Genomic DNA, 14,905 nt, shown 5'->3' on the forward strand with positions numbered 1-14,905 from the left:
TGTATACTCGAATATCACAATATAGTCATTTTCTATATCGCACAGACATACCCGCGATATATCGAGTGTATCGATATATCGCGGGTATATCGATACCCGCGATATATGTGCTTATCGATACCTGCTGATCCGCTTGAGATGGTTTCCTGTGGACGGGACTCTCGCTGCTGTCTTGGATCCGCTTGAACTGAACTCTCGCGGCTGTGTTGGAGCCACTATGGATTGAACTTTCACAGTATCATGTTAGACCCGCTCGACATCCATTGCTTTCGGTCCCCTAGAGGGGGGGGGGGGGGGGGGGTTGCCCACATCTGAGGTCCTCTCCAAGGTTTCTCATAGTCAGCATTGTCACTGGCGTCCCACTGGATGTGAATTCTCCCTGCCCACTGGGTGTGAGTTTACCTTGCCCTTTTGTGGGTTCTTCCGAGGATGTTGTAGTCGTAATGATTTGTGCAGTCCTTTGAAACATTTGTGATTTGGGGCTATATAAATAAACATTGATTGATTGATTGATTGATATATCGATATATCGCCCAACCCTAAAAGGAACTCAGTAAAGATCTAGATGTTTGTAGATTTTACACAAGATGGGAATGTCTTTTGAAGCTCTTTCCAAACAATTACTCATTCCGAGATTCCATTATTTTGATGTATCACCACTTGGCCGATGTCTGAAAGAAGACTCAAAATTGTTCATCTCAGTTTAAGGATATTGGTTTGGATGTTCCGGAACAGCTTAAAAACCACCAGGGCGCAAACCTGCTATGAACTGGAAACTGCTTGAACACTAGGGTCACTATAAAGCCAGTTTTACATGGACATTGTGGCCCCCTGGTCGAGCCATGTGGAAAACGCCTCACAGAAATCCTGTTTTTGCTCAAACTAATCTTTTCCGCCTGGCTCTAAGGAAGAGTAGCCTTTCTGGTTTTGTTTACAGTAAATCACCTCGGATCAGAAACTTGACTTGGTACCCGTGAACGGTTGGGCATATGAAAATCATCCCACAGCATGTGAGTGTGGAGAAGAGCAGGAGGGTTGTCTATTGGTCTGCCCTCTCCTACTTGAGCTGGGCAACCAACAAGAGCTGACCGGCCTCAGCAACAAAGGCAGACAGTGTGCAGAGTAATGGAAGGGTTCTGTGTAGCGACAAGAGAAGGAAACAACATTGACATAGACTAAGCAGGTGCATACCAATAGCTATGCTTCAAAATCAACACCTTCACAGTGGAATGGACATCAAATTCCTTCGAGATAAGCTTTATGGTCAGAAGAGACCAGCTTCTTGCTGGATGCTTGGTCCATCCCCTCCTGTTGCAAGTCCTGGGGTTTCTGTGTCAAAATGTGTATATGTGCTTATCGGCTATCACGTTTTTTTCTCGGCCTCAGTCTGTGCCCCGTGCCCACATAGAAACCCAGTCTGAGATTGACAGTTGTTTTCTTCATCCTCACCCAGCATCTACCCTTTTCCCGCCTTTTACCTGAACCATAAGTGGCGACCCATCACCGTTCCTGTTCTGTAACCCTGCACAATGTTTGTCTAATGTGGAATGGCTATGTGGCGATATTGAACTTCCGTTGTACTTGCGCAATGACAATTCACAAGTTTTGTTGAGGATAATGCTACATATGTACAGAATAAACCACGTGATGTTAGTAGAGGGAGAGGAGTAAATTACATTAATAACATCCTGTAATTTGATATAGATATTAAACTCTGCCAGACTCAATTCTACCTAGTGTATTACTATGAGTAACATTATCACATTATTGTTTCAGAAAGTATAATTAACGAAAACTGAAGGTAGAATACTATTAACAGCAACATGTAAGTGTAAAAACAAAAAGCATTATGATTTGTGCAATTGCAGAATGTGTTTGGTCCATTTTTAAACAAAGAAAATAATCTGACATTGTCTTTATTCTTAAGTTATCATGCCATTGTTTTACCTGTCCAGCACACTTGGTAATATATTTTTCTCTATGTGGCCCCTGAGCTAAAATGAATTTAAAACCCCTGTTTTACATGATATATCTTATTAAATGTACACTATAACTCAATACATTCAATCGGCAGGTCAGGTAGGTGTGCATTTTGTAACAATAGGAATTGGTAATTGTGTTTATATTGCACATATTGAGTGTTGAGAGCTGCCATCCGATTCTTGTGTTGTGTGCATTATGTAAATAAAAAGACCCAGTGAGCAAGGAGAATGTTCGATCATCCAGTTTGTAGAGTCAAGGGACAGATTGATCTGAAACACATTCAAGCAAGGTGTGTTTCATGTCACATAAACACGGTGCAATGGAGTGAAGTCAGACGGCGACTAAAAACCTGTCAGCAGATGCTTGCTTCAAAGCAACTTCATGGAATATTGTATTACTTCACTTATTTAGGTAGATTATTTTTGGCCTGCGGAGTTTCTGGATGGCTATGTGGAATATTTAATGAAGCGCGGTACTGGCGGTTGTGAGTAAAGCGCGTCCACTTTGGAGAAGAGGAGGAAATATTGTTTTAACAAAATGTGTGGTGTTGCTTCCCTATTTGTCATTATTCCAAACTGATTAGGTATGTGTAGCAGCAGCAGCTGAAGTGAATGTGACAGTGTGTCATAATTACGATGATCAGTTGGATAAAAAAAAATAAAAATAAAAATAGCAGTATCATTAGTCCAGAATCTTCAGAATCCTACAAAAAAATACTCAGTACTCAGTTTATATCCTAAGTATCACACAAATATTAATATGAATTGATTAACGTGGACCCCGACTTAAACAAATTGAAAAACTTATTGGGGTGTTACCATTTAGTGGTCAATTGTACGGAATATATACTGTACTGTGCAATCTACTAATAAAAGTATCAATCAATCAATCAATCAAAGGATTGAATGCATTAACGGAGAAGTGTTTTGTGTCCTTGCCTCAATCTATTTTACAATGTAAAAATCAATTGTTAGAAAAGCCCGAACAACCACCTCTGTGTCGCTCAAGTATCCACAGCCTTTGAAAAATGTACGTACGTCAGCCATGAAGTTGGCGTGAGGCAGCGAACATTTCAATGTCACATCAGAGGGGGGGGGTTGCCCACATCTGAGGTCCTCTCCAAGGTTTCTCATAGTCAGCATTGTCACTGGCGTCCCACTGGATGTGAATTCTCCCTGCCCACTGGGTGTGAGTTTTCCTTGCCCTTTTGTGGGTTCTTCCGAGGATGTTGTAGTCGTAATGATTTGTGCAGTCCTTTGAGACATTTGTGATTTGGGGCTATATAAATAAACATTGATTGATTGATTGATCAGTCTTGGTATATCTAATTTTTGCGTGGTTTTTGTGCGATGACTGGTCAGACCTGCACACACTTACATCAAAATCACAACCAAATCTGATTGTGATTTTATTTATACCCTTTTTTATGGGTAACTTTGAGTACATTTACATCTTAACAATGTTTGCAATGCTTGTTGGGGGTTGGGGAGGAGATCTTGCCCCAAGTGGAGGAGTTCAAGTACCTCAAAGTCTTGTTCACGAGTGAGGGAAGAGTGGATTGTGACATCGACAGGCGGATCGGTGCGGCGTTTTCAGTAATGCGGACGCTGAATCAATCCGTTGTGGTGAAGAAGGTGCTTAGTCGGAAGGCAAAGTTCTTAATTTACCGGTTGATCTACGTTCCCATCTTCACCTATGGTCATGAGTTTTGGGTCATGACCGAAAGGACAAGATCACGGGTACAAGCGGCCTAAATGAGTTTCCTCCGCCGGGTGGCGGGGCTCTCATTTAGAGATAGGGTGAAAAGCTCTGTCATTCCGGAGGACCTCAAAGTAAAGCCGTTGCTCCTCCACATCGAGAGGAGCCAGATGAGTTGATTCGGGCATCTGGTCAGGATGCCGCCCAAACGCCTCCCTAGGGATGTGTTTAGGGCACGTCCAACCGGTAGGAGGCCACAGGGAAGACCCAGGAAAGGTTGGGAAGACTGAGAACGCCTCGGGATCCCCTGGGACGAGCTGGACGACGTGGTTGGGAGAGGGAAGTCAGGGCTTCCCTGCTTAGGCTGCTTACCCCACGACCCGACCTCGGATACACTGGATGGATGGATGTATTGCTTGTTATGTAGTAGGTTTTTGTAATGCATGTCAAACATGTATCTTGTTTCTTTATGTTTAATGGATGTCCTGATTTTGCTGGCTGCAAAACAATTTTATCTTGGGGTACTAATAAAAAAAACCTAATCTAACCTAACATAAAGTGTAACAATACACAATTTTGATCCTTTATAAATTTGCTAAAGACCTAAATTGTTGAACCAAAATCATGTTTAATCATTGCATCATGTAAAACATGTTTTGTAACCAATCAGTGTCCAAAATGAATGACATCCTTGTTTAGCATGTGTAATTCTGAGCATGGCAGTATGTCTAACTGTCATATGCACAGCCAACACTGTTTACTGCAGACAATTCTAAAGATTTATGGTCAGTAATGAATAAGTAAGTGCAAACAACAGTAGCACAGCTCTTCTCAAATGTCTACAACTTACTCTCTGAGTCAGCATGCATTATTTTACTACAAGGTTCGCTCAATGAACATAAATCAGAAAGTCAATACAAGTAAGGTCCTGCAGACAATAGAGTGTGTGCGTGTGTGTGTGTGTGTGTGTGTGTGTGTATGTGTGTGTGTGTGTGTGTGTGTGTGTGTGTGTGTGTGTGTGTGTGTGTGTGTGTGTGTGTGTGTGCGTGTGTGTGTGTGTGTGGTGCAGAGAGGACGACAAGGTTGACAAGAGGCAATTTTAAAGTTAAAGTCACGTGACATGCTTTGTCCTCAAACCACACGAACGAGGCTACAAACAAAAGAGAGTTCATGAATTTTTAAATTTCATCAACCATACTTTCTGGTCAGATACAGTATGTCTAAGAATTAGGCAATAGTGTATTTGAGAAAGAGACAAATAAAGGTAGTCAGGACAAGACACATCAGTTATTTTGTCTGTATTGTGCATGCAATACTCCCAAAACATATAAACCATACATCACTAATTATCCATCCCATCCATCCATTTTTCTACCGCTTATTCCCTTTGGGGGTCGCGGGGGGCGCTGGCGCCTATCTCAGCTACAATCGGGCGGAAGGCAGGGTACACCCTGGACAAGTCGCCACCTCATCGCAGGGCCAACACAGATAGACAGACAACATTCACACTCACATTCACACACTAGGGCCAATTTAGTGTTGCCAATCAACCTATCCCCAGGTGCATGTCTTTGGAAGTGGGAGGAAGCCGGAGTACCCGGAGGGAACCCACGCATTCACGGGGAGAACATGCAAACTCCACACAGAAAGATCCCGAGCCTGGATTTGAACCCAGGACTGCAGGAACTTCGTATTGTGAGGCAGACGCACTAACCCCTCTGCCACCGTGAAGCTCACTAATTATATTGACCACTATTTTACATGTGTGTATTGGGAAAATGATCTACATATACAGAATATATTTCAATGTTTGGAAATAATAAACAATAGAAAATTACTTAAATACTATCCAGTTAGTATGAGTGGTAGCAAAAAAAAATATTTTATTTTAATCTTCTATTTTTTTCTCCCATTCCCCCCACTTGTTTACCTGTATCTCACCTTTTTTGTAAGGAGCGCTGGAAGCCGGCAGACCCGTCAGCCATCCTGTTCTGTCTCCCTGTAATGTTTGTCTGATCATGAATGGGATTGTGCTGAAAATTTTAATTTTGCTTAAGGAACTCTCCTGACGGAATAAATAAAGTACTATCTAATCTAATCTAATGTAATCTAATCTATCAGAAAATGAGTGAGCATCAAGGTCGGTAAATCGTTTCAGAGTGATTCATAGAGTTAGACTTCCTTTGTCACCGACGTCCCACTGGGTGTGAGTTTTCCTTGCCCTTATGTGGGTTCTTCCGAGGATGTCGTAGTCGTAGTGGTTTGTGCAGTCCTTTGAGACATTTGTGATTTAGGGCTATATAAATAAACATTGATTGATTGATTTTATTGTCATTCAAATTTGAACTTTACAGTACAGATGAGAACGAAATGTTGTTGCATTAGCTTGTTGTAGTGCAGGATAAAAGAGCAATAAGGTGCAGATATATTTAAATAGATTACTGTACAGATAAGTATATTGCACTTTTGCGTATGCATCCACGTTTATGGATGTAAGTTATATTGTCTTTATATTCCAGCGAGTTCATCCGTTTTGGAGGGGAATTGAGGGGATTATTATGATGCATTCAAGAGCCTTATGGCCTGAGGGAAGAAGCTGTTACAGAACCTGGAGGTTCTGCTACGGAGGCTGCTGAACCTCTTTCTAGAGTCCAGCAGTGAAAACAGTCCTAGGTGAGGGTGGGAGGAGTCTCTGCAGATTTGCTGAGCCCTGGTCAGGAAGCGGCTTTTTGCGATTTCCTGGATAGGAAGAAGAGGAGTCCTGACGATATTTTCCGCCTTACTCGCCACTCTCTGCAGAGAATTCCAGTCTGAGGCACTGCAGGCTCCAGTCCAGACAGGGATGCAGTTGGTCAGTCGGCTCTTTACAGTGCCTCTGTAGAATGCGGGGAAGGCAGATGTGCTCTTTTCATCCGACATAAAAAGTCCATGCGCTGCTGAGCTCTTTTTACAAGAGCTCCGGTGTTGGTAATATTAGTAATGTGATAATGTAATGTATTCAGTATATCTTAACTAACAAACTCGAGTTACTGACCAACAAACCAACACAGGCGGTCAAATACGACATCTTGCCTTGACACTTCTGCGCATGGCAGATGTTATTGTCATCATCACCACAATGCATTTCATTTACTCGTAAGTTTTCCTTTAGTTTGTTGTTCAGAGCATTTCCGAAAAAAAGTAAACAAATTCCAAAAATTTTAATAGGTAAGGAGAGTTTATTTATAAAGCAAAATTTGTACGCAAGGCAATTCAAAGTGCTTTACTGTACATGTTTGGAGAATTTCTGAAAGACTCCACAATGGGGCGTTCTCATACAAGCCTAATTTGCAAACAGTAATCCACCTCCACGATGGAACATTCCCCTGCTTCCAAACATGGTCAACTCAATGCCAAAGAGCTAATTTTGGTCTTATGATGTGAGCACATTATATACTCCCAAGCCTTGTCTGACTCGTGGAATGAGTCTTTTTGAGCAGGGGGACCTTGTGGGCGCTGCAGGCTCTCAGTCCATGACAGCAAAGTGTGTTTTGGTTTGTTGGTGACTCATGTCCCAGCTGTCTTGAGATAATTACTGTGTAAGTCAGGGCCAGTCTTTCACCTTTCTCAAAATCCTTACAATCCCACCAGATGAAATCTTACAGGGAGCTCCATGGCGATGGGGATGGTGCTCACCTTCTATTTCTTTCTTTGATTTTGGCAATATTGTGGCAGGAGCGGTCCTAATCTCACCAGGACTAATTCTTGTGCTTAGTGAGCGCATCACTTGTCTCTGCTGGTTAGAGTACTTTTTTTTTGTGGCTTCGGTAACCTTTTCTCATATCCTGCTGTCAATCAATCATGCCATATCCAAGATGACACCCTGCTGTAAGTGAACGACTGCTTGTATTGTAATCTTATCATTTTCTCACGCAAGTCAGTAAACCAGTCATCCGTATATTATTGTATTTGTACAAATTATACCTGATCTAATCAATGGCTTGTGGCTTTCTGATTTGAATAACTGAGAGATTTCTTCAGCGGAATCAGTGGGGAATGGCATAGTGTTGTCAAGAGAAATAAAATAATGTTAAAAGAAATGTATTGATAAAATCATGCGTCAACAAGGTTTGGGTTCGGGGGTAATAACTGGAGAATTGTGCACGGAAAATGAGGAATGGGGGGTTCCAAGAAATGGAATATTGCAGAGCTTTTGAGGTGTCAAGAAGTGGGGCAAGAGTGAAGGCTTGAGGGAACAACACAATGAGGGAGTGCATAGAAGATGAGAGGGTGAGAGCAAAATGAAATGTGAGATGAAGACCTCTCTGTGAGAATCTCTTAGTTTCCATGGTGACGCTAGACATATCCCCTCCCCTCTAGACACATTGTTCTGCTGGTTTTTAAACTGTGCCCCCACTAACACATTAGGAGCCTGCATGGATTGCTCATCTTCCGCTCTTTGTCACGCATCATTAATTATTGCAATGGCGCGTTTGAAAAATATTAAATCTGCCACAATTTTGACACGTAACATGACTTTCAAAATGAAAAACACAATTTTGGACAAGAAACACTGTTTACCATTGCATGTACTACAAGTAACGTTGGTTGTTTTATGTAATAAAGTAAGAACATGTAACAACGTGTAACAATGAATTAACTATTCATCAAACCTGAAAGGGACAAGGGGTAGAACATGGATGGATTGTCGGCGCATTAAACATACAAGTATTAGATAGATAAGATAGATTGTACTTTATTGAATCCTTCAGGAGAGTTCCCTCAGGAAAATTTAAATTCTAGCAGCAGTGTACGGAATTAAGATTAAATTTAAAAAGTAAAAGTAAGTAGAAAAAAATAATATAGTATGTGTATAAGGTAAAACATTTTCTGGTGAATTGTTTTACAATATCATGCAAAAGCAACTTTCTTACCTTCTGGTACCTGCTGATATGTATGTGGAATCTGCATAAATCCTGAAAAATTGCGCGCTTCCGCCTTTGTAGTCCGCACTGACAACGTAGTCGATAAGCTTGTTCTTTTTCTCTACCTTCGTGTTATGTGACATTCATTCTCCAGTGTCGCCATTTCTAATATAAAGTAGTGTAAAGTTCTAACTTATATCTGTCAGTAAGCTCGCCATTAAAGCGCTAAAACATACCGGTGTCGTGAGTTTGTATTATTGACCCAAGGAACTTTACTTATTAGAGTTCTGGTCGAACGGTTTTTTCACGAGCTACGATTCCAGTGCTGCTGTTTTCGGATGAGGAGATGCTGTTCTGTTATTGATTTAAGTAGAATCTGAACGTGTCATGTCTTTATGATCATGTTCTGTTTTGTTTTTGACTCCATTACTTCCTGTTTTGTTTTTGTTTCCATGCCTACCAATCGGTTCACCTGTCCTCATGACTCTCGCACCTGATTTATTTGAACTCACGCACCTGTTTTCAAGCACCACGGCACAATTTAAGCCTGTAGTCGCCAGGAAGTAAGCCTGGCGACATCACCCTCAATCACCCTCCTCCCACCCTTGCTATCTATGCCGATGATCCATGCCGTTATCTCGGTTCATCTAAGTTTTTCATGCCATACTTTGTGAGTATTGTTTTATGTTCATAGATCTCCCATTTTCATAGGCAAGTTTTAAACCTCTTCTAAAGCGTTTTTTGTTTATACCCTTTGTTTTTGTAATATTTTTGAGTTAAGATTAAAGATGTCATTACCTTCATGCCATGTCCGTTCCAATCGCTTTGTACCTCGGGAAAACAAACCGCACCATAGTCCACGCCATGACAGAATTGTCATTAAAACAGTTAGCTCCATCTTTTGACACTTCCTCCACTCCCTTCCTTGCACGTTACACCGCTGCAACAAAGATGACGGGTAGAAAATGTTGCCGAAGTTGAGCCACGTGAATAAACAAAACGGCGCATCTGGAAAAAACTGTCAGAAAGCGGCTTGAAGATGATCTGTACAACATAATCTATGCAACATTTTGACGGAGACCACATGGAAGTGTTTTCCATTTAGAAAAAAAAATAATAATATGACTCCTTTAATGCGCCCGACATTTGAAAAAAGATTTAAAAAAGACCATTCATCGGCAGTGCGCTTTATAATCTGGTACGCCCTACGGTCCGGAAAATACGGTACATGCAGGTAAAAGCATGAGGACAAGTCTGGTCTCTAAAGCCCTACACTGAAATCTAATGTCTTGATCTTAAAAATAGGACAATGAGATTCATCAATATTTTATCAATAAAGAGGTTAATTAACAGAGGCCTTTTTTACACTTGGTTCGGCTGATTGGATCAAGAATAGATAATTATGTTCAACTTCACCTGTCGCTTTCTAATCGCAGTGATGTGGTCAGAGTATCTGGATGCTCAATGGACTGTAAGTGATTAGATTACAGAGGTTGATAGTTAATGTGGTGTTTCTAATTGACTAGTGGCCCGGCACAGTGTACACTATTAATAGAGTGCTCCCTTCCCCAGCCAGCCATTTTTCATGTCAATTCTTTTTCAGTTCATGTTTGACATCTGATAGGGTAAGGTCCAATTTAAACTCCTCCATCCATAGATTATTCAGTAAAAAAAATAAAACAAATAAGTACGTGAGAGGAAGGACGGAGGTTTAAATTGTACATGTGCTGTATGTGAACAGACATACGATCCAGATGTTTAAATGCATGTGAAACCACACATTTTGTGTGAAGAGACTTACAAATGTAATTTTTTTATTTTCCTGAAGGAACTCTCCTGAGGGAATCAATAAAGTACTATCTATCCATCTATCTATCTATCTATCTATCTAATGTGAACGCACAACTTAATGATTACATTATGTGTGTATGTGAATGGATGGACAGAAATAGTGATCTATTTCAGACGTGGAGAAACAAAGAAGACGACATATAATGTATGTTTTTACGGTTATAGAAGGTAGACAGCAGTGACCATAGTATAGTCCAGGTTTGGGGGATTATATGCACGTGATAAGTGGTTTGTAAAGCTAATAAGAATATAAATATGTTTTAACTGTGTTTGCTGGAACTAATCCTAATCTCTGATCATCTGAAAATCCTCAGACCCATCCATCCACACCCACATTCACGGTACAAACATACAAACCCCGTTTCCATATGAGTTGGGAAATTGTGTTAGATGTAAATATAAACGGAATACAATGATTTGCAAATCCTTTTCAACCCATATTCAGTTGAATGCACTACAAAGACAAGATATTTGATGTTCAAACTCATAAACTTCATTTTTTTTTTTGCAAATAATAGTTACTTAGAATTTTATGGCTGCATCCATACTTGCCAACCCTCCCGGATTTTCCGAGAGACTCCCGAAATTCAGCGCCTCTCCCGAAAACCACCCGGAAGAAATTTTCTCCCGAAATTCAGCCGGAGTTGGAGGCCACGCTCCCTCCAGCTCCATGCAGACCTGAGTGGGGACAGCCTGTTTTCACGTCAGCTTTCCCACTATATAAACAGCTTGCCTGGCCAATCACGTTACAACATCTACGGATTTTAATAAAAACTGCACACACAAGGAGACGAAACAGAAGAACTAGGAAGTTACAGCCATGGTGACGCCGTCTGTAATAGACTGATCTATGTTGTCTGTTGCAATCTCCAGGTGAATGTTGTCTATAGCGTTATGGGGTTGCTTTTTGACTGGCCAACGATTTACGTGGTGTTGCGCACCTGACGGCAAGTGAGCGAGTCTGTTCTGAAGCCCACAGTAAAGAGACGTAACTTCATCACCTCGCCTGGTTATTGACTCCAACCCAATATATTGCACCGTCGACGAGCAAAATGAAGAAATACGCTTGCAAGTTCCAAAACGAATGGAAACAAGAATTTCAGTTCATCCAGGAGAGTTCGAAGGGGAAGGGGTATGTTTCCTGTACATTTTGTAGAACAGACTTCTCCATTGAACACGGTGGCCGAACGGATATACTCAGTCATGAACGGTCAGCGAAGCACAAAGCATCCGCAGCGCAGCATCGTTCACAACCCAGTATTATGGTTATGGGCCACCTCGCAAAATGGAGACCTGATGTTGTAACTTATGCTGAGACAAAGATGGCTATGCTGATAGCTGGAAGCAACATCCTGTTCTCCTTTGCGGATGTCTACAACAAATCCATGAAGGATATGTTCCCGGATACGGAGATCGCTCGCCAATACGCAAATGGCAAAACAAAGATTACTCAAATAGTGAAAGGTAAGTGTTGTTGTTGTTTTTTTTTGTAACCAGCAAGCACAGTACAGTTAGTAAAACAACTGTGTTTTTATTACTGTGCTTTTGATCGGTTCCGTCTGAAATTCAACTATTTATTTTATTTAAATATATATATATATAATAAAATACATTTATATAGCTAGAATTCACTGAAAGTCAAGTATTTCATACATTTATATATATATATATATATATATATATATATATATATATATATATATATATATGAAATACTCAAGTTGGTGAATTGTAGCTGTAAATATACTCCTACCCTCTTAACCACGCCCCCCCGCCCCAACCACGCCTCCAACCCACCCCCTGACCACGGGCCCCCCACCCGCCACCTCCCGAAATCGGAGGTCTCAAGGTAGGCAAGTATAAATGCAAAACCTGCCAAAGTAGTTGGGAAAGGGCATGTTCACCACTGTGTTACATCACCATATCTTTTAACAACACTCAATAAACGTTTGGGTACTGAGGAAACTAATTGTTTGAAGCTTTGAAAGTGAAATTCTTTCCCATTCTTGTTTTATGTAGAGCTTCAGTCGTTCAATAGTCCGGGGTCTCCACTGTCGTATTTTACGCTTCATAATGCGCCACACATTTACGATGGGAGACAGGTCTGGACTGCAGGTGGGCCAGGAAAGTACCCTCACTTTTTTTTACGAAGCCACGCTCTTGTAACACGTGCTGAATGTGGCTTGGCATTGTCTTGCTGAAATAAGCAGGGGCGTCCATAAAAAAGTCGGCGCTTAGATGGCAGCATATGTTGTTCCAAAACCTGTATGTACCTTTCAGCATTAGTGGTGCCTTCAGAGATGTGTAAGTTACCCATGCCTTGGGCACTAATGCACCCCCATACCATCACAGATGCTGGCTTTTGAACTTTGCGTCGATAACAGTCTGGGTGGTTCGCTTCCCCTTTGGTCCGGATGACACAAAGTCGAATATTTCCAAAAACAATTTGAAATGTGGACTCGTCAAACCACAGAACACTTTTCCACTTTGCATCAGTCCATCTTAGATGATCTCGGGCCCAGAGAAGCCGGCGGCGTTTCTGGATGTTGATGATAAATGGCTTCCGCATAGTAGAACTTTAACTTGCACTTACAGATGTAGCGACCAACTGTATTTAGTGACAGTGGTTTTCTGAAGTGTTCCTGAGCCCATGTGGTGATATCCTTTAGAGATTGTTGTCTGTTTTTGTTACAGTGCCATCTGAGGAATCGAAGGTCACGGTCATTCAATGTTGGTTTCCGGCCATGCCGCTTACGTGGAGTGATTTCTCCAGATTCTCTGAACCTTTTGATATTATTATGGACCGTAGATGTTGAAATCCCTAAATTTCTTGCAATTGCACTTTGAGAAACGTTATTCTTAAACTGTTTGACTATTTGCTTACGCAGTTGTGAACAAAGGGGTGTACCTCGCCCTATCTTGTCTTGTGAAAGACAGAGCTTTTTTTTGGGAAGCTGTTTTTATACACAATCATGGCACCCACCTCTTCCCAATTAGCCTGCACACCTGTGGGATGTTCCAAATAAGTGTTTGATGAGCATTCCTCAACTTTATCAGTATTTATTGCCACATTTCCCAACTTCTTTGTCACGTGTTGCTGGCATCAAATTCTAAAGTTAATGATTATTTGCAAAAAAAAAAAAAAAGGTTTATCAGTTCGAACATCAAATATGTTGTGTTTGTAGTATATTCAACTGAATATTATTTGAAAATGATTTGCAAATCATTGTATTCATTTATATTCACATCTAACACAATTACCCAACTCATATGGAAACGGGGTTTGTACATATACACATACTATACATATACATTCACTGTACAAACATTCATATACACATTCTGTACATATACAAGTACATATACATACATACACTCATGCACATAATCAGGTTTCATCAAACATATATTAACGTTGTTGCCCTAGGGGAAACTGGGTAACACATGGCATACTGACAAAGCTTAAACCATTGTTACTATAACAATCTCCAAGATTAATATAGGTTGCCTCTTTCTCTTCCCCTCCTTCTTTCGGTATTCCTTTTTTTATCGGTAGTTATCATTTCGTACATGTATTGTTTCATTTGAACTACTGTATTGTTGATAATAGAGGTAAATTATTGGTATTGTTCATTATCCATCCCATCCATTTTCTATCGCTTGTCCCCTTCGAGGTCGCTGGGGGCGCGGGTGCTTATCTCAGCTACAATCGGGCAGAAGGCGGGGTACACTATTTCTATTGGTATTTGTATTGCTCCAGTTGTAGTGTAAAAACGCCCGTTGTAATTTCTGTCTTATTATTTATTTCGCAAACTGCTCCTTTGCTATCACTTTTACAATCAATTGTAACTATCGTATGTGCTGGTGTTGTTCTGTTGTTGTTGTTTTTGTTGTGTTCGCTGTTGTCCCCACAATTTCCCCCTCTGTATTCCTTTTTTTCCTCTTTCTATCCCCTCCTGCTCCGGCCCGGCTGCACCAAATGATAAAATAAATACATTTAATAAAGTCAAATTTAAATAAGGCATCAAGAGAAGTATCCTACACTTCCCTTTTGTAAAGTAAATCTGAACAGCCGATATGGACATCTATATCAACTATATGATTTGCCTGAAAAGCGGGATAGGACAAATTAAAAAAAAAAAAAAATAAAATTAAATCCTCAGACCCAAACAATTGCATTCCATAAATATCTGTGCATGATGTTAACTAAAAACTGTTCCCCCTTTTCTTTGTGCAGTCGTTATTGCTGATCCGTCAGGAGATGGTTGTTTCCCAAAAGAAGCTTGGCGAGTTTTGTGAGGCTCTGAAGCAATACCTGAAGAATGTTTCCACTCAAAGGGACTGCTTTCAGTAAGTCTTCTCTACCCTTTTTTGCCCTTCAAGATGAACATGTTTTTTTCACCAATGTAGACTTTATCTTAGTTTCTCATTGGTAATCTGTTCCAAAAGGTCAGATGAAAACTAAATCG

The 14,905-nt window shown here is 40.8% G+C and overlaps 1 protein-coding gene across 2 annotated transcripts in view; it reads left to right on the top strand.

The window, feature by feature from the left end:
- Positions 1-14,905, top strand: part of necab2 (N-terminal EF-hand calcium binding protein 2) — a 436,762-nt gene that overhangs the window by 394,082 nt on the left and 27,775 nt on the right. For both annotated transcript variants that reach the window (XM_061917448.1, XM_061917449.1), the window contains one exon: positions 14,674-14,786. In XM_061917448.1, coding sequence (XP_061773432.1) covers positions 14,674-14,786 — 113 coding nt within the window. The remainder of the gene's footprint in view (positions 1-14,673; positions 14,787-14,905) is intronic.

This window comes from Nerophis ophidion, linkage group LG12 (assembly GCF_033978795.1).
Source record: "Nerophis ophidion isolate RoL-2023_Sa linkage group LG12, RoL_Noph_v1.0, whole genome shotgun sequence".
Classification (NCBI taxonomy): Eukaryota; Metazoa; Chordata; class Actinopteri; order Syngnathiformes; family Syngnathidae; genus Nerophis; species Nerophis ophidion.